This window comes from Schistocerca cancellata, chromosome 1 (genome assembly GCF_023864275.1).
Source record: "Schistocerca cancellata isolate TAMUIC-IGC-003103 chromosome 1, iqSchCanc2.1, whole genome shotgun sequence".
Classification (NCBI taxonomy): Eukaryota; Metazoa; Arthropoda; class Insecta; order Orthoptera; family Acrididae; genus Schistocerca; species Schistocerca cancellata.
In genome coordinates this window covers 675,778,799-675,800,208 of record NC_064626.1, presented here as the reverse complement: position 1 = coordinate 675,800,208, position 21,410 = coordinate 675,778,799, and the positions used below count along the sequence as shown (strand labels likewise).

At 43.2% G+C, this 21,410-nt stretch overlaps 1 protein-coding gene across 1 annotated transcript in view; it reads right to left on the bottom strand.

Annotated features, from left to right (window-relative positions):
* The window catches only part of LOC126184033 (glucose dehydrogenase [FAD, quinone]-like), a 203,814-nt gene that overhangs the window by 136,835 nt on the left and 45,569 nt on the right, over positions 1–21,410 (bottom strand). The window contains exons 2-3 of the mRNA XM_049926394.1: positions 16,199–16,450; positions 1,253–1,435 (exon numbers count right to left, since the gene is read on the bottom strand). Coding sequence (XP_049782351.1) covers positions 1,253–1,435; positions 16,199–16,450 — 435 coding nt within the window. The remainder of the gene's footprint in view (positions 1–1,252; positions 1,436–16,198; positions 16,451–21,410) is intronic.

Below are 21,410 nucleotides of genomic sequence, written 5' to 3'. Positions count from 1 at the left end.
AACGTGATCGTTATTGCTCGGTTCTTCAGTATCATGCTTCCTTCCACACTGATTATTCCGACGGTTTCTCTTAAACTTTAGTGAACTCTTCTTCATTAATAAACCATGATCTAAAGATATATCTGCTAGTGGGTACGCCTTACACTGATATATCTGATTTCGAAACCTCTGTCTGAATATTATGCAATCCAGCTGGAATATTCCTGTGCCTCCGCATGTTCCTCCTCTGCTGATTCCTGTAAACAGTATTCGCTATTGTTAGCTGAAATTTATTGCAGACCTCAATTAGTGTTTGTCCCTTCTCGTTTATGCTGCCTAGACCATATTCTCCCGTAGTCCTTTCTTCTACTCCTCTCCCATATAACCTCTTTCTAATCAACCACGATTTCAGATTTTCATCTCCCCTTAGATAGTGAAATACTCGTTCAATATCTTCATGTACTTTCTCCATCTCTTTATTTTCTGCTGAACTATCGTTGTTGGTCATGATTTTCTGTCGAAGCTTTATATGGACTTAATATCGAAAACATTTCATGTAGTCTCCGCTTTGGTATACAGGATACCTGAAGACGGTCGGAGGAAATATTTACCATCGGCTCTTGGCGGAAATGTACGATATTTTTAAATACATACTGGCCAAGGGTGCCACGTATATAAATTTATTGATTAACATTGTCTTGAGGATAAAAGTGAAGTTATTGACATTAACTACTCGCTTTCTCTAATAGACGAGGTTACGATGCTGTTCTGCTGGTGTATGTTTCTTTTGGCGACAGTAGCGACATTACGTCAGGTACGGAAATCGCTAGCGTCTCTGCTCGCCCCATAACGTGGACGGTGTCAGTAAACATTTATTTCGATGCAACGAGAAGACGAGACAAAACGCTTTCAACTACTACTCGACCACGGTGTTGTTGCCTCCCTTGGCCGTTACAGTAAACAAGTACAGCGGTGACTATGGAAAATGCATCGCACTGTGAATGATTTCAAGACAGCTGTAGATATACTGTCAAGTGGTTCAGCGTGTCCCCGTCAAATATCACGATAGAAACTCAAGATAAGCCGACCTAACTGCCCTCACTTCCAGATGCAATAATATTGTGGTCGACTAATACGTACAGGAACAAATAGTTACACGTACTTGATAGTTGAACTAATGTGTTTACTTCCTTGAGCGGTGCTGGTAATGAGAAACGGGAAGCTGCTAGTTGTGCGTGTGTGCGGGCTGGACAGTAATGGGAACTTGAGTTACCTTCCCCCGGGGCCAGTCGCAGCGCTGCTCCGGGTAGCCGAGACAGGCGGCTTTCTCGGGCTCGGTCTTGTAGTTCCAGTCCAGCTCGGGGTTGCCGTGGTAGTTGATCACCATGGAGGGCACCGCGGAGCCCGGCGGCTCGTCTCCGCCGGCCTCCAGCAGCAGCACGCGCCACTCCGGTACCTGCAGCACGGAACACACCAGTCACTGCCGAAATCCCTACACCCTGACAAGGGAAACTTAGCTAAGCAGCTACTTTTTGTTATGAACGCAGAGCTGAACAAACATAATAAATAAGAACTAGAGAAGGTCACACGGTGCAGGTCGCACAGTACATTGTTGCCTTACTGATGTGGCATTAAGGAGGGACTGTCATGAAACACACACGCCCTATTTAAAAGATGCACCAAATTCAGAATTTTTAAGATTCGGCAATGAAATTTTGTACCATGCTTCACAATAAATTAACACATTTACTGTAAGGCTCTTTGGATTATATAAATTTAACTTTTATTATGGAATTTAAAAATTTAATTAAAAAAACATATATGTCTTTTGCTAACAAATAGTTCAAGGGATCTCTAAAGAATTTTCTCTGTTTAATCTCTTTGCATATAGTAAGCCTGTCTCATGAGGAGTTTTGAATATATCAAATAGGAGAATTTTAATAATTTTTAATTATAATTCTATAAGTATAATATAAAATTCATTCAAAATTTCAAGCACTTTGACACATATCTCAGTTTACACCCGGAGTTTCAAAATCTACTTGTGAGCCAACTTTTATTGGGTTTATAGAAATAAAAAACAAAATTATCAGGAAATGCAGTTTAAAGTTCAACCTAACATTTTTTCTTGTGTCATCTCTTCAGAAGGTCCCGGATTTGTACTCGGGGTCCTCTTTCCCTCCATGGTTTCTCTTCTGGTGTCTTGTTTCCTGTCTTCTTTCCTTTACCAGGTCGTCAACTAAGTTTTAAGCTGCACAGAGACGCTGTAAATCTATTTTTCTCAAGATATCTCGAGTTAAATTTCCTATCTTAAAGTCTATTTTTTCTAATACCTTCATCCTCCCTAAGTTCCCATAGTTAAATACAGGAACTGCATCATAAATTGCAATTCTGACAATTGTAGCACATGAACATGGGCCAAAACTACTTCCTCGTAAACAAAGCAGCTGGGTTCCTATTGTTTTTAAGATACGGAACAGAGTCACAGATTATCTATAATACCAAAGTTTATATATCACAGATGTTTGCTTGAAAGCACTCCACAGTATCATTGTTCATCGAGCTAATAATGATGCGTTACTTCAAAAAGTCGGCTTGGCAGGAAGGTTGCAGCATACATTTAATTATTTTTCGGGCACTTTGAATGCGATTTCAAAATCTAAATTTTGGGAACTTATTGTCCATGAGTTCTACTAATAAAGAAATTGATAACTAACGTTTTCGGTCAATTTCATAAACGTCCCCCCATAACTAAGCAACGGAGTCAATGAGAACGGTAAATTTCGCAACATTATTGTTTGCTGTACGATTCTACCGCTCTTCATCGGTTGAGTTACAGCTATAGTGAGACTCAAAAATGTACTGTATCGATATCAAGTAGACTTATGCATAAGACTTTGAGGTTCTAGATGCAAAGAACTTGTCACTGAAACCTCAGGAGCCTTTGGAAAACGATTTACAAATACATGTATCTTTCTGAACCATCGGTAGAAAATGAATGACGTTTCAGAATATTCCTTACCGTTCTCATAATATACGGCGTTACAATAAATGATTCAATCGTTTTTGAAGTTCTGTAGTTGCATGCACAAATGTGATTGATGCATGAACAGAACTATGAAATCAAATCGCAGATACACTTGCATTATTTTCGTTGTATTACGTGTGTTCTCTTAATCTACTATGAACATTCGTATGAGTTTGGCCAATGAAATCCAAATGCATCTACCACGCATCTAATACACAACAGACAAATTCGTAATCCTTCATCACACACCAAAAGGGAAGAAAATAAATCTTATGAAAGAAACAGAAATTTCCTGTCATTCTAAAAAGCGGTCAGACAGACTTACCAACGAAGGAACTAAAATGAAAAACAAAAGATGTCTCGACAATTTTGCTGTTACTTTATGTAAGAATAAACAAGACCAAAACAGCGACTCCGTTCGTAATTCCCACATTAATCATAATTAATTTCCACGATGAGAAATAAACCTACATGTTAAGTGAAATTTAAATTCTCGAACATCCATTTTGTAACACTGCAATAATTTTATTTCATAATTTTAGTTTTTATGTAGACAATGAGGTTACTACATCAATACCACAAGAATGGAAAAACAGAAGAAATGCGAGAACTAAAAACTGTGACGTCAGCCAGATGCTGCGAAAGTCAATAGCTCTTTTGTTGTACCAGCAACGTGTTGAGAATAAAAAAAATCGTTGTGAGATGTGATCGTTACGAGATTCTCATTTAAGGACACAGAAATCATATTTTGCGTTTCTGAGTTGTGTTTATATGAGTATAACACAATATAATGTGTGTTTATGCAGTTTCACCTTTATTACGCTTATGAAATATTGTGTCCCAAAAAGTAACGCTAATTAGACAGCAAAAATCAAACTTCATGTATTGCAGTTTTCGAAGGACAGTGTAATGGGACAGAAATGGTCCCATTCAGTTCCAAGGTAGCATTTCACGGTTATTCATTATTCAGTAGTAATTTTGTTTTGAATGTAATTTAGTAATGCATGTTTTGGATTATAATATATTATTATTTGCCTGGTCACTTGGCTTGAATATACACAGAAGAACCAAAGAAACTGGTACACCTACATAATATTGTGTAGGGCCCCCACGAGCCCCAACACGATGTGACATGGACTCGACTAATGTCTGAAGTCGTGCTGGAGGAACTCACACCTTGAATCCTGCAGGCCTGTCCAGAAATCCGTAAGAGTACGACGGGGTGGAGATCTCTTCTGAACAGCACGTTGCAAGGCATCCCTGATATACTCAATTATGTTCATGTCTGGGGAGTTTGGTGGCCAGCGGAAGTGTTTAAACGCAGAAGAGTGTACCTGGAGCTACTCTGTAGTAATTCTGGACGTGTGGAATGTCGCACTGTCCTGCTGGAATTGCTTAAGTCCGTCGGAATGTGCAATGGACATGAATGGATGCAAGTGATCAGACAGGATGCTTACGTATGTGTCACCTGCCAGAGTCCCATCTATACGTGTCACTCCACTGCACACGTCCCACACCATTACAGAGCTTCCACCAGCTTGAATAGTACCCTGCTGACATGCAGGGTTCATGAATTCATGAGGTTGTCTCCATATCCGTAAACGTCCATTCGCTCGGTACAATTTGAAATGAGACTCGTCCGACCAGGCAACACGTTTCCACTCATCAACAGTCCAGTGTCGGTGTTGACGGGCCCAGGCGCGGCGCAAAGCCTTGTGTCGTGCAGTCATCAAGGGTACGCCAGTGGGCCTTCGGCTCCGAAAACCCATATCGATGATGTTTCGTTGATTTGTTCGCACGCTGACACTTGTTGATGACCCAGCGTTGAAATCTGCAGCAATTTGCGGAAGGGTTGCACTTCTGTCACGCTGTACGAGTCTCTTCAGTCGTCGTTGGTCCCGTTCTTGCAGGATCTTTTTCCGGTCGCAGCGATGTTGGAGATTAAATCGTGATAAACTGCCATTGTAGCAGCAGTAACCGACGTAACAGCTGCACCAGACAGTTGTCTTATGTAGCCGTTGCCGACCGCAGTGCCGTATTTTGTCTGTTTACATATCTCTGTATCTGAATATCCGTGCCTATAACAACTTCTTTGGCGCTTCGGTGTGTAACGATTAATGTTCTCTAACGTACTTCATTGCTCATTTTTCAGGTGTGTCACAAACATTTAACGGCTAGCTGCATTATGTGGGATGTATTTGCCACAGTCGTAATAAACGTAGCTGCTTCAATTTCGAAACCACCATTTCCTTCAAATACTGATCGTCCCATCTACCTATCTTCAGCTACAGGAGCATCCAGAGAGAGACCAGAAGGACCAATCACGTTGTCGGCAGCAGCCCGTACTGCAGGAGAGCATCAAGATTAGTGTGGAATACCGTAATGGGTATTTAAAAAAAAAATTCATATGATAGCCTTCAGGAACGTAAGGATGACGTTAATGTAATATCTTCACATAGGAACTCGTGAAAATAGTCGAAGACGAGTATTATTTCTTTGTGTTTCGAGCTATGTGTGCAGTCGCATTACTTAGGGTGTATTGCGATTGATAATTACAGGAAAGTGGATGTCTATTTAAAAGGAGTTACATTAAACAAAACCAAATCCTAGCCACTGAATTTGTTGTTGAAGCTGTACTGGTAATAAATATTTTGTGGATACAAGCAACTGTGCATATCTCCGTGTTAATGTATACAAATAATGTTTGGAAGTTTGTGAATGTTTTCCTGATCAACCACTGTACGTTTCGAAACGTCCCACACGTCCCTAAAAGTTCACACATGCGAAAAAAGCGCATTTTTCAAAGACATCGGTAGCTCTGTTTACAAGTGTATCTGTCTGTTGTATATACTATGCACAAAACTATGTGTTTTCTCTGTCAACTAAACTCATTCACGTATCAACTCAAAAGTCGCTCATTTTGCGAACCACAAAATTCTTTTGGTGCTGGCTATGACGTCACGATACAGTTGTTTGGTTCTGTCTCTGGGCGGTGTTAATTAGACGTCGACTTTTTTATTCTTTCGTCAAGATAATTCTCCTTGAGATGAATAAATAAATTATAGCTTTGCACAATTCCCACCTAATGTGCGCAAACCAAATGTCAAAACTGTCAAAACAGTTAGTATAGTAGCATTTTGCAGACCGAAACGAATGGAGACACACACTGTGAAGATGCTGCCAACTTATAAATTTGGCAATTTTAAAGGCATCTACTTTTCCGCTAATTTATCTTCACATCTTTGTGTGCTCATTTCGTTTTGGTAACATGTTGTGCTTTTCCATACACGTAGTCACTAGAAAATGGCTCCATAAGCCGAATCCGATTGGGAATAGAAAGAAACATTAAATAAATAACAGCCAAAGTAGAAAAAGTGGCACAATCTCTCGATTACTACAAGCTGTGGTATCCTCCACGAACAACATGAACAGCATATAAGTGTTCGTCAAATTTAATATCAATTAGGTGGGGACTTAAAACGAAAGATTTGAATTTCAAATAAACTTGTAGCAGCTAGGACAATATTTTACACTGAACTCTGTGGTGGCTACTAACCATAGATTCGCAGTTGTATCGCAAATAGCTCCTTGGCGGACCCATGTTTACAGAAACTTTTGTGCTTCTGTTAATGTGTACTTCCACCCGTGTCAGTTTGCGCTATTAGTGAAGATGCACCCACAATTTTCAAGTGGCCATATATCAGTCATATGGCGTCATTTAAACTCCAGTCATCTCTAGTTATGTGATGGGATTCGTGAAAATGGAACGAGGTCCCGAAATTAGTTGTGAAGCTAACAAGTGAGTTTTATACGGCCGAGGTTATTCCACTACAGCACTGATCCTTTCTCAACCATATGCGGCCGCGGCTATCGAAGCCGTCACGACCGCTCCGGCATCATTCTCGTAGGTCCACTGAGACTAGCTCGGTTTCTCGTATTGAGCGTGGAAAGATTCACATTCCTCTATCGAAGCAAGTGCCAGCTATTAAAAGGTTTTGTTGCTTACTAGCCGCTAACCATTGCCTGGATAGGTCCAGGCAGGTCTGGTGTGCAAGCATCGAATACTTCTTTGGCTGCGGTTAATAGCCTGTGAATTGTCTGTTGCGGCGGGAAGCGAAGAGCATTAGGACCATGAAAACAGAGTTCCGTAACTGTGGACCTTGCCTTGGTGTCGTGATTTCCCTACTGCGCTCTTGAGAGGATAATGCTGGAAGACAGTCATTCACAAGAAGAGTAGCCGTCTGATTTCCAAACTGAAACGCGATTCAGCGACATCGAATAATAGAGAACCTGGTACAGTGTATGGAGAGAAATCTTCGGTCGTCGGAACGTTCAGTCTGATCTCGACGCGGTATACGCGAAGTGAGGTTTACGGTTGTTCAACCTCTGTTGGGAAACTACAGACATTAATTTGTTGAAGAAATCCACAGTCAGTTACACAAAGCCAAATTTTATGTCTTTACCGGTTTCAGGTAGCTGATGCCCTTTTTCAGCACTTTAGAATTGTGTAACAATATGAGCGAGCGTAGATAAGAAGCAGGCATACACGGATTAGAAACATGTTGCAAGGTACTATTCTGCAACAGAATGCTGCTGTCCATCACTTCTGACCGTTTGGACTTGATGGTGCGCTTTAATTTTTGCAGTATGTCCTCGTACCACTGTGCGTTAATTGTGGCGCCACGTTCCAGAAATTCTATAAGAAGCGGGCCCCTTGTAGTGAGACAAACAGGTATGGAAAAGTGACCACCAAGGAGTTAGCGTGCCTGTTGTTTCGATTACATTGCGGAAGTTCCGCTGGGAAACCCTTACACATCCTCCATACCGTCACGATCTATCCCCATGCGATTTCCATATTTTTGGAGCCTAGAAGAAAGACATCCAAGGCCGTTGATTTGCTTCGGTCGAAGAGGTGCCCGCCTGGGTACAATCATAGTTCCATAGGCAACCGCAAACATTTTTCTATGATGGCAGTGACCATCTTGTCTCACAGTGGCGTGAATCTATTAACGGCTATGGCGACCACATTTAAAATAGTAACACTTTATTTATTTTCTTCCAGCTGTCTCACTTTCATTTGACTGACCTTTATAAATATCTCCAGACATCCTTTTTTATTACGTAAAATGTTCTTACGCAGCACATAACTGCAGTTTCGTAGTCTATTTCTAATCACAGCTACATATCAGCGCACGAAATTAATTGGATTATGTTTAATAATCCTAACACTGTCCACTGTTCTGGTTGTTCTAATTCTGACATTCTCAAACCCACCTAAAGAGCACTAGAACTTTGTTTCCGCAATTGCTCTCAGACAGAATTTGTTAAGTGCAGCACTAGTCTTCCACAAATCTTTCTCGCCGTTAATTATTCAGTGTTGCGTGCATTGCTTTATTTCTTCTGATACGTCTGCTGCATCAGACACATTCAAGAGCTTTTCATCCAACACCGTACTCTGCTCCCTCTTGAAACATCCATCTGTCGTTTCAGCTGTGGGGCGTCCTTAGCATAGATCACCTCAAGGACAGTGCGGCGCATTGAAACGTCTCTGTTGGTTTCGTTTCATACTGTTTAACTGGTATTTTGTGCTGTCACGCTCAATTATGTGTAATTCAATTTTGTACTTACTGTTTGTCCCCATTCAGTGGTATATAATTCCATTACAGTATCAGTTTTCCCATTAAGTATCCAATATTACATTTTTTGCTCCCAAATTTCATTTCCCTCTTTGTCATCTGTATGAATGAGTGAGTGAGTGTGTATGTTGAATTTGTTTTATATATGGTGGCAGTGCAACATCTGGCTGTCTGCTGTGGTAGCAACAGTATAGCCAACGTAGCTTTCTCAGTCAAGGCAAAAAGATTTGTGTCCTTTCGGTAGCCATTCGACATAGTTAATTTGCTGGCGTAAAGGGCCCCTCTGGTCTCTTCTGGCTACCTGGGGGACGTTCGATGCAGGGAAAGCGTTCTCTCGGCCATCGGTGCTGAACCTTTGGTGTCCGCCACCGGTAGCTGAGTGGTCAGCGGGACAAATGTTAATCCTAGGGGCCCGTGTTCTATTCCCGGCTGGGCCGGAGATTTTCTCTTTTCAGGCCCTAGGTGTTGTCGTAATCATCATCATTTCATCCTCATCGACGCGAAAGTCGCCTAAGTGGTGTCGAATCGAAAGACTTGCAGCCGGCGAACGGTCTACCCGACGGGAGGCCCTAGTCACACGACATTTTATTTACTAGACCACTGGTGGGTGAAGACGGTACTCTAAAGAGCGACTTGGAGATGGTGAGTGTGTCAATGTCTGTTAGTGTGTAGCTATTCCAACCCATGTACACGTTTGATCTGCTAGTTCATTTTCAAGTTTGGTAGTCGAACTCTTGCAGTTTCCAGAGTATATTGTTCTGTACGTAGTAAGTTCCGGTGCTTGCTTTGTGTAAGCGGAAGACCTGGTTTAGGAAGTTCGTTAAAACTGAACGCCTCGCGAGGGGAGGGGATTTAAGACGGCCGCCTGCCCTCAGGAGCTCATTTCGTCAGCGCACCTGACGATGGCGACATGTCTGATCGCCGAAATATTGTGCCCATTGGACACTATGGACCGGCAGTACACCCGTGGACTGTTCGACATTTTGCTCGTAACATTCGGCTCTGCCGTTTCTGGGTGAGAGTACCTTACTTCGAATTGATACATTTAACCTTGTCCGTCATCCCTGAAGCCTTTTAACATTATCACGGAATAATCCTGTCTATTGTGAGTGCACCAGTTGTGCAGAAGGCACCGCCTGCAAAGGGAAAGAAACAGGAGACTTTTTTTCAACAGCTATGGCGCCTGAAAATAGGATTTCCCACAAGCGTTCCGTTTCTGCTATGCTTAAATAACTCTATTACTAATGAAGATTTTTTAAAATTACTAACAAGTGCCACGCCAAGATATCCTTGTAAGAGTACCACGAAATGTATACGTAATTTCATTGTAAACATTGTTCACCACACTTTCAAGACATTCCATTGTTGAACTGATTAGTGTTTTTTGGTTTTCTGCACAGATGTGTTTTGTATGAAATTATTGTTTCTTTCTTTATCTATATTTCCATATTGTATTAATCATTAAACTCATACTATTATTTTTATCAATATCATACTTATAATACTGTAATTTTATATTTTGTCTGCCGATTTATGTCTTATAAAACAATACTAGAAGGATATCAAAAAGTTTCGCGACTGCCTCTGTTTGCAAGCAAGTGCCTTACTTACATACGTTACACACTATAAATTCAAAATACTTCATATAGCTGTATAGCGGTGCCAACGTTTTTGCTACTGCTGGAATGCGACCTGGAAGTCTTTTTGAAGCGCGTCAAGCATCTTCAGCGATTCGCGCTGTATTCTCGCCATGGCGTCAAAACAGCGACCTTTGACGTTTAGTCACCCGCGAAGATCCTCGACATGAAGGTCATCCACGGCACGCTGACGAAGGTCCTGGAGGACTACGACGCGGTGTTCTTTCTGCACCTGAGTCGGCAGCCAGGGGGCGAATTTGGCCGCAACAAATCGCACGCTGAATTTAAATCTGAGGGTGGCCTGCACTGTTCCGTACGACACTCCGACAATGGCAACAATATTGTGGATTCTTCTCCGATAATTCTTCTGCACAAGTTGCCTGTCTTGGCGTATTACAGAGCTAGCCTTGAAACTTATAATGTCGATAAAAGTTCCTATCAAATGTCTAAACAGCAAATAGGCGCTGGACCAACTAGGTACGTTTTATTATCAAAGTCATAGTAGTAGCTATGTTATAAGGAGTGAACAAAATTCGCGCACTCGGACTTTGCAGAGCGATTCCTCACATATTATAAATACAAAAATGTGTGTCATAAAATCTTGTCCCGCGCATATTTCTGGCAGTAAATGGACGTTCAAGATTCGCAATATATCCGAACTGTTATCACTTGTACGCTAACTTCCTTGTCAGCGTATAGCAGTAGTGTTGTGCAGTTGGTGCAGAGGATAGCGTTTTGGATTAGCATGCAGGAGGTCGAGAGTTCGATTCTGAGTCGACACATGTTTGTTTTTATTTGCTAGAAGTAGTCAGCGTCGTACGGTATGTGGCGTCTTAATCGTCATTCAGCGATTACAGTGGGTCTTCTTCAAAACATTTGCCATTACGTACTGCGAACACAGTATGGAGGTACAATCTTTTCACTGGTCAACTTTTCAAGAAGCCCTTTGCACGTCGTGGACGCAAATTGTCTCGCACCATTACATCTTCTAGATCCCAGACCTGTTTGCTTTGTACCCTCAACCAAAGGTCCCACTACTGCTTCCAACTATTATTCCTGCCACGTTCAGGTCATCGTCGGGCCTTTCGTCAATAGTAGGGCTTGCATCGCGCTTTGCAAATAATTTCCAAGCTCGGTTACCATTTGCATGTATTATCACCATTGAACAACTAATTATGTCTTTCAACATTGAGTCTGATAAGCGCATGTTGTGTAGTAACTATCTCCATGCGTTACTACTACTGCGATTATTATTATTGTTATTATTTTTGTTACCATTGTAATCTATGGAATTGTGGAAATATCACATCCATTACCTTTAGGGAAACAGTGTAATTCGAAAACGAACATTTCGTAATTATCAGGGTCTGGATGAATCATGCAGAACGCAAACTGTTAGAGAAGTGTTGCACGTTAGCTGGAACAGCCCGCTGCGACTAATGACGTTTTTATACTGCATGCGCTTTTCACAAGACAGGGACTAGTTGCTAACGGAGCGAAGAGCTCGAGACAGACTCCATGTACATTCGCACAAATATTGTATTTCCTTCTTGTGTTACTCTAAAACAGTGTCGCAGATGGCGTACACAAATGATGCATATTTGGATATGCTTCTGGTCCTTGGAGCATCTGATAACCTTTTTGGTATTGCCACTCGAGAATGGACGTCATCCATACAAAAATATGTTTCATCGTCTGGAGGTTCGCCTTCGGGAGACAGGTTCTCTCCTTCCATCATAACTTGGCACAGGTTGTTCATGGACTTTCCTTACTCCAGCTACTGGGGAAGCTATTCTGGATGTCATACACAAAGAACTGCAGCAAGGTACACGTAGCGCAGCAAGGCAAATGCGTGTCTCGTAACACACGGTCATAGACGAGCTGCACGAGCATGGGCTGCACCCCTATCATCGTCTGCGGATGCAATTCTGCGAATGATCGCAGCAATAGGTAGCCAACAACAACTTCATAAACACTGTGATATGGTCAGATGAAGCAGCGATCACTCGTGAGGGCCTCTTCAATACGCATAATGCCCACCGCCCACCATTGGTTTGGCGATGACAAGCACGTCACCCGCCACCGTGGATATCGAGTACGCTCTGGCATCAACGTCTGCGTCAGAATACTGGAAGACAGGGGTTTCGGTTCCCACTTATTGCCTGACCGGTTGACTGCACAAAGGTAACATGCATCCCTTTCAGACTGCCCGCATTCGTGGTCGTGCGGTAGCGTTCTCGATTCCCACGCCCGGGTTCCCGGGTTCGATTCCCGGCGGGGTCAGGGATTTTCTCTGCCTCGTGATGGCTGGCTGTTGTGTGCTGTCCTTAGGTTAGTTAGGTTTAAGTAGTTCTAAGTTCTAGGGGACTTATGACCACAGCAGTTGAGTCCCATAGTGCTCAGAGCCATTTGAACCCTCTCAGACTATTTGTTGACGCACTGTAAGATATTCTACCTCATGTTCGGCAGAGGTTGTGGTTCCTACTTTATGGTGCACCTTCACACTTTGGAACTGAAGCGCGACGGCATTTAGGCAGAAAATTTCCAGGGAAATTGCTCGGACGGAGAGGTCCAATTGTATGGCCTCCGCGTCCACCTTGGATTTCCTACTCGGTGGACACTTGAAGGAGCACGTGTATTCTTCTAGGCGTACATACGTGGAAGAACTGATAGCGCGTCTTCATGCTGCTCTTGTATTTGTGGATGCAGCCATGTTACGAAGAGTCCAAAGCTGTATGATCCAGAGAGTCGCGCAATGTTTGGACGTGCAGGAACGCCGTTTTGAGCATCTGATCTGGAGAAAACGTATTCTTTTGTAAACGTCATACGGTCATTAATATTGAAATTATTATTGTCACTGGTTACTAATTTGTTACCTCTAAGCAGACGTACTGCATGTTGTATAAATGATGTTGAGTGATTTGACTGTGCAATTATGTTTAGCACCTATAAATTGAAATTGTTTTTGTAGCTATTCTGTCCTATGACAAATCATTTGCTTCAACCGTCTATTTCTGATTTGTCGACCGTGTTTTTGATATGTTCACCATTACAAAACACTGTACTATGTAAATGTCGTCTGGCATAAGAAACGGTGTATACTTTAGTATTACACGGCAGAGTGAAATTGGTAAATAAAAACAAATATGCGTTGATCCAGAATCGAGCCCTTGACCTCCTGCATGCAATCCAAAATGCTGTTCACTGTACCAACTGCAATGCAGTACGCCTATATGCTGACAGAGAGAGTTACCGTACATGGGATTAAAATGCTGCCAGATTTCCAATATTTAACATTCATCTACCGCCGGAAAAGCGAAAGACGAAATTTGGTAACAGCCACTTTTGTATTGCTAATAAATGAGGAATCGCACTGCGAAGACCGCCTGCGCGAATTTTTGTATATACTGCATACATCGATTTTATACAGGGTGCTCTGTAACTTTCGTTACAAAGTTCTAGAAGTTGTAGAGGGGACTTAGTTGACACTATTTTGAACTAAAATCCATGTCCGGAAACGTACCATTTCCGTGCTACGGCCGTTTGAAAACATGTTTGCTAGGTGGATATGCAACGTGATAGCCATCAGGGTGGGGTGGGGGGGAGTTCTTAAGTCACATCGGCTGATGTCATTTGAGTCTGTTCTAACTCTATGACCTGGTTCGAGCCTCATTTACTTGTTTATGAGTACTAGAGCTACTTAGTTGAGTACACATTTGCAGAATACATCAATATAGTCCTTCTGTATGGTGAAGGTCACGGTAATGGCAGGTCAGCTCCTCGCTTTTATCGACATCGTTACCGACAACGTCAGAGGCCATCGCATACCATTTTCACCATTACCCATCGGCTTCGAAAAATGGGTAACCACTGTCAGCGGGCTGACTCCTAGGAGATGTCGCACACACGAAATGGGACAACCCGACAATGATGACGTGAGCAATTGTGCGTGCAGTGGATTTGGTCCATGCACTGTCTGGTACGACCAACAACTACATTCGCACCACCAAAAGATACAGCCACTAATGCCAGCCGATTTTGTTCCACGCGTTGATTTCTGCAGGCAGTTTCTATGCTGCTGTATAAACGAACTCCTAGTATTTCTGTTGTGTCTAGACAAGACAGTCTAGACACAAGGCGAGGAAGCCGAAAGGGCACGCGTCAACTCACGCAGGCTTGCGTTAAGTCTGAAACAGGATACGTAATGAATGCTATAAATAAAAGTACGTAGCTGCAGGAATACTTAACTTTAATCCATCATTTGTATACAGCATTCTTGATGATACAAGTGAGACTCTCTCTAGAAATGGCTAATGGCGCCTTGCTAGGTCGTAGCCATGGACTTAGCTGAAGGCTATTCTAACTATCTCTCGGCAAATGAGAGAAAGGCTTCGTCAGTGTTGTCGCTAGCAAAGTCGTCGTACAACTGGGGCGAGTCCTAGTACGTCTCTCTAGACCTGCCGTGTGGTGGCGCTCGGTCTGCAATTACTGACAGTGGCGACACGCGGGTCCGACAAGTACTAATGGACCGCGGCCGATTTAAAGCTACCACCTAGCAAGTGTGTGTCTGGCGGTGACTCCACAATTTCCACAGCGAATTCTCTTCAAGATGAACGAAAATTTGCTAGGAACTATGTTTTCAGTTCTCTAAACAGCCTTGTCTGGAAAGACGAAAGCCTATATGCCACGAATATCCAGGGATTCCAACAGAGATTTGGTATCAGTGCGGACGACCATGTGATTGGACCATACTTGCTTCCCCCCCCCCCCCCCCCCCCGCCCTTCTCACGGGTCTCATCAATTTTACCTTCCTACAACAAGTGTTGTTGGATGCAGTGCCACTGAACGTTAGTCAAGGCCTATGGTTCACTCTGTAGGCGCATCCGCTCACTTTTCACGCCGTGTTCGGGAACATCTGGACCGACGATTCGGACTCAGATAGATTGTCCGAAGTTGTCTAACCGTAAGGCATCCGCGATCATGATCATCGGATTTCACTTCACTGAACTTTTTCTTATGGGATCGAGTGAAGAGTTCGTTCATGAGACTATTGTAGAGACAGAAGAAGATCTGGTGGCACAACTGTCGTCGCTGCATGACAGATTGCAGAGACACCAAGTATGATAGAGCAAGTATACCACAACATCTTTCATAGGTACAGTGCGTAAACCGAACTTCGTTGTCATCATAAGGAACCTTGCTTGTAGTGTATCCGAACGCTAACCCTCCTTTGGAAAGTACAAGAAAGGTTCGAGTTTAAATGTAGACAACAGTGCTTCTGAAAACTGATTAAGTTTCCTTTTTGTTTCTTTGGACATTAATCAGTGGAACTGTAAAACAAGTGATCTACTGGATCATTTTCCCGGGTTAGATTCCCGGCGGGGTCAGGGATTTTCTCTGCCTCGTGATGGCTGGGTATTGTGTGCTGTCCTTAGGTTAGTTAGGTTTAAGCAGTTCTAAGTTCTAGGGGACTTATGACTACAGCAGTTGAGTCCCATAGTGCTCAGAGCCATTTCTACTGGATCATGCCAAATAACTATTTCTTGTAAAAGTGGTCGCATTATCATCATGTTTCCAAACGGATGTAGTACGGATCCAATTCATCAAATTATCTACTCAGTTCTCTCTACAAGATCTAGAAGTTTGTAAGGAGAATTTTAGAGCACTCAGTGGAAGGAATAAGAATGGACCCAAAACTGAATCCTGTGGGATTCACTTCGTGATTTCTCTTTAGTCACTAAAATTTTCTACCCTTCCAAAATTGTTTGAATTAATAAGTTTGCATGCGTGGTCACCATGAAATTTATAAAACGAATATCGTTTGAAATATTCAGCACACCATTTTGCATTCTGTGAAAGATGAGACAGGGCCACCAGATGCATAGAACTTGAGTTATTTTGCCTCCGTCTGTTCTCACCTCCGAGAGCCTGGCGGCGACGGCGGAGCCCGCGCTGCCGCCGCCCACGACGATGAAGTCGTAGCGCGCGCCGACGCGCAGCGCCAGCGGGTCGGGCTCGCGCACGCGGCCGCACGGGTCGGCGATGTCGCACTGGCGCCGCAGGAAGCCGTCCAGCAGGCCCATGAAGAGCGCGAACGCGCCCGGCCCGCACGTGCCCGCCAGCGACGGGCCCAGGTAGGCGGGCGCCCCGGCGCTGCAGCCGCACACGCCCTGCAACAGCGCCGGCGCCACTTTCACCAAGGCGTCACGTGTCATACATTAAAACGAAGACAACAGGGAGTACTTGTTACGGGGTAACGGCAGACGACGACGATGGTGATGATATCTGATTTGTGGGGTCATCAGCGGTTATCAGCTCCCGTTGTTGTTGTTGTTGTGGTCTTCAGTCCTGAGACTGGTTTGATGCAGCTCTCCATGCTACTCTGTCCTGTGCAAGCTTCTTCATCTTCCAGTACCTACTGCAGCATACATCCTTCTGAATCTGCTTAGGGTATTCATATCTTGGTCTCCCTCTACGATTTTTACCCTCCTCGCTGCCCTCCAGTACTAAATTGGTGATCCCTTGATGCCTCACCACATGTCCTACCAACCGATCCCTTCTTCTAGTCAGGTTGTGCCACAAACTCCTCTTCTCCCCAATTCTATTCAATACCTCCTCATTAGTTATATGAGCTACATATCTAATCTTCAGCATTCTTCTGTAGCACCACATTTCGAAAGCTTCTATTCTCTTCTTGTCTAAACTATTTATCGTCCATGTTTCACTTCCATACATGGCTACACTCCATACAAATACTTTCAGAAACGACTTCCTGACACTTAAATGACTACTCGATGTTAACAAATTTCTCTTCTTCAGAAACGCTTTCCTTGCCATTGCCAGTCTACATTTTATATCCTCTCTACTTCGACCATCATCAGTTATTTTGCTCCCCAAATAGCAAAACGCCTTTACTACTTTAAGTCTCATTTCGTAGAAATTCCCAATCTTCTCACTATCCAGTCGCGTCACTTTTCCCCGAATGAGGATGCAATGATGAGGAAAACAACGCCCCATACCCGTGCGGGGAAAATCCCCGATCCAGTTGGGAATCGAACCCGGGACATCGATGTTCCAGAGGCAGCAACGCAAGCCACTAGACCACGAGCTGCGGTCCTGTAGCAGACGGGTACACTTACGACGTTTGTAACACCTACAAGGAATCCCGTGAGTGCGAGGTCACAAGTTTAATCTGTAGTAAGGTTTATTTGAAACGGCTTTGTTAACAATTATGACAGGAAAAATATTAGCTCTCGTTAGCTCACCATGTGCATTAGAAGTACGACAGAACAAGAGCGTCCGGGAGCTACAGAGATCAACCTTCTATGGGATGTATGTATTAATTTCACAAACTGGAAAATGTTCAGAACAAACCATTAACTTACACCATGAACACCGAATGAAAAATGACGCTCCACAAATATCACGAAGTTTCTCACCATCGAGATCGAAGTTGAACTCCTTGGGAGTTACAAACCGTGGAGGACGTTCAGCTCGGTAACCACTCTTATCGAAAGCTTATAGAATGATACTAGTGTAACGGGGGGCATCAGGGAAGTGTCTGATTCCACCTGCCTGCTTTGACCCGTGGCGTCTTCAGCATGGTGGAAACCCCTACTTGCAGCATATACAAAGCGGCGACAAAGTTGTTACTACATACATGAGCCAACAAACCATAACAAGAACGACAGATGAACGTCTCGCTACATCTAGAAAATGGAACTGACGGCAAAACTGTGGAAAATACTGGGTTTACGGCGGGGAAAAGCCAAATTTATAACAATACAAACCACAGCACTTTCGAAAAACAAATATTTTAGGTTAAACCTCAACTTACGGCATAACGCTACAGTCACAAAACCCACAGGCATCGTACTCTTCACTCGGCCTAGATAGATGAAACGAAGCCCACGATACCCAAAAACCAACACCTGCAATTCCAAAAAGTGTAATCGGATGTATCCCTTTGTCTATACAGCTCAAACGCAGCCCTTGATACCTACTAGCCAACCACAAATAAAAAAATTACAACCACAAACTTCACACACTTATATAATTCATAAAACACCACCAAAACTAAAACCCCAACAATTCAAAAATCGAAAAACCCCATATTCACCTGATGAATTAAAAAACAGCCGAAACACCGTAAGTATACAACAGGTAAAACATCACAATCACAATAGAATACAGCCAAAACAAAAATTACTTACCAACAAAAGCCTCTGACAAAATCATCTAGGTTGGCCAACACACACACACACACACACACACACACACACACACACACACACACAATACAACAAATTCTCCAGAAACACCCACAACCTTCCACCCATAAACCAACCCCAACCCATCCGACACAACTTACAAAAGCAAAACCAACAAAGAACAAGTAACAAACGAAAACAGAAATCAATTACTCTATAAAAAAAAAAACCGGCCTATACATCCCACCACAGTCCTCAGAAAAACACGGAGAACACATAAATTCACAGGGGCGTTCTTTCGCCAGCAATACTCATCTAAATGAGTTTGCACGTTGGAAGAGCGCCTCTTTCCCCTCCCAATAACTGATTTAATTACCCCAAAACACCTGTATGGTAGTAGTGCAACCAACATTGTCGTATTCTTTAAACTGAATGCTTTGGTTAACTGCTAAATTTTAAACCCTCTTTCCCATCCTTACTCGACGAAAATGCGTCTGACATAAAAGTGCTACCCTCCTCAATATATTCCTGAATGAGCCCCACTAGTTTCTTCTTACTACGACTCCGAAAATTCCCAAAAACACAATCAGATATCCGCTCCCCCCCCCCCCCCCCCGAAATAACAGCCCTCCCCACCCACAAAGCAAACGATCCCTCTCGTAGTTCTTCTTACCAGACTGCGACTCATCAGTTTTAGCAACAACCCCCGGTCCATCAACTTTCTTCCGAGATTTACGTACTCTGAACACATCTCACGACAAAAAGAAAACCAGTCTGAAACAGTCCTAACACTCACACCAGCCTCATGCGCACAAAAGCTTAAGGAGAGCCTATATCGCAAGTAATATGTGAGCAAAACAGTCTTCGTTATGGCCTACTTAGGTTTCTCGAACCAGATACTACGCCATATCGAACGCCAAGATACTGTCGCGGCGACAGCGCCACACGTAGGTCACCGCTCCGAGACACCGGAATTATTGTCAACTTCAAGCACTGACCACAGGCATGACACCTAACATATTCTACCGTTAGTCCAGAAAGCTGCAGAAACACTGTTATGGACAACATATCGTCACCCACAGCCGCACATAACGAAAAACTGGTAAAAACATCGGTCATTTCCATTCCCTTAAAAAAATTTTTAAAAATAAATTTCTCTCTGTACGAAAACCTAATAACTCACTGAAAACATAGAAAACACTTCCAAATCCACGTTACAGCACTGAATACCCAGACTCAGTCCTTCGTTACCACAGTGATAACCAAGACTCAAAAGAACCCAATGTCACACGTTAAACTCAACGCGGTGAGATCCACCAGCAGAGGGTGCCATAAAATACAACAAAACGACATCTGCAAACACGAACCAACTCAAAAACACCACGCTACAATTACGTCACTCACCACAACACCATTACGTCACCGGTCAATGCAGATGGTTGGAATCTGACACTTCGAACGACCCCAACGAGACGATGACAACAGATGGAATGCGGAACGGAACAATCTGTCGTGGAGCTTGTCGTGAGTCTGTCTATACTTTAAGACGTAGCTGCAGATGGTGCAATAATATAAAATAATAATATAAAATAATATAAAAGCATCCAGAGGCTGAATTTGTCCAGTAGTTCCATATGGTAGGAACTCTATGTCACACACTTTTCAGAAGGGGTAGTTTGCTCTGAAAGAACGTGATTTTTATGCACAGACCAGGAATCAAGCAAAGACAAGTTATTTTGACCAGCTATTGGCCAAAAGGTGAAGGTGAAGAGCGACAGAATGAAATACGCCGGCCTCCGATGGGAACGTAGGATCAAGGAATTTGAAGTACTCTCCTGGGAGTCAGAATTCCGGAAAAATCGGTGTTTGTGCAGACGCTAACCTTGATGTGTGGCCTGGGAGGAGCTAAATAGCAGAAGTTGATAGGAAGGGAAATTTTGTGGGAATTTGTTCACTTCCCAGAGCAGGCATTGGTCAGCGCTGGGAAGCGACGCATAATTAACACGACTTGCACTGCAATTGGCGTAAGTGATTTTGCTGGAGCGGAAACCGAGGCGAAGAGCGGACTGGGAGAAGTCTCCGTAGTGGTCCTCCGTTCCCAGCTTCCCTAGAGTGCGGACATGGCATTCTTTACTCAGCTTGCCTGCGAGAGGGTGAACATCTCTGTAGTTTAGGACCTAGCAAATGGAACGATTGAGCTTGGAGATAGAAAGTTTTCGTTCAGCTATGTACTGAGCAAGATAGCTAGAAGTGAACCACAAGGTCGGCCGACGTCCACATAATGATGCCTACCCACCACGCTGAATTCGGTGATATTGCACCGGCTCCGGTTGCTGATTAATTTGTTGAATCACGTCGGTCAAGTTTCCACGGGCGGTTTCATGGGCCATGTATTGTAGAATTCTTCTTGCACTTTGCATTACGCCTGGGTCAGTCGATAGGAATTACTTTTGAGTTATTGTGCTGTACTCCACGCAAACGCAATTTATTACCACTGCCTGTTAGGAGAGTCATGTAATGTGATGATTGAAGGTCGTGAGTTAAAATAAATCTGTGCTAATTGACTGCATCTGTTATCAGTCAAGTAGTTGAAATCCCAAGTCACTTTCTTAATTAATTTTATGTTCAACATTTGCATCTGGTGTTCAATAGCTGAGTATAAGATCAATGTGCACCCCTTTTTAATTAAAAGGGATCAATTCTGAATCAATTAATGTCAACACTGCCACCACAGTTCAGTCAGGAGGCACAGGGCCGTATTACTTTCTTTGCGTTATCCGACATTGCGGCAGTTTTTCACTCTCTGTTGATCTGTTAGTCAATTACCTGGGGTGAACACACACCAAAACCAGCTAAGTGACGGGTGGGGTGTTACAAGTTCAACTACGTTTTGTAGCCGAATGCTGTACTCACCGTTGGA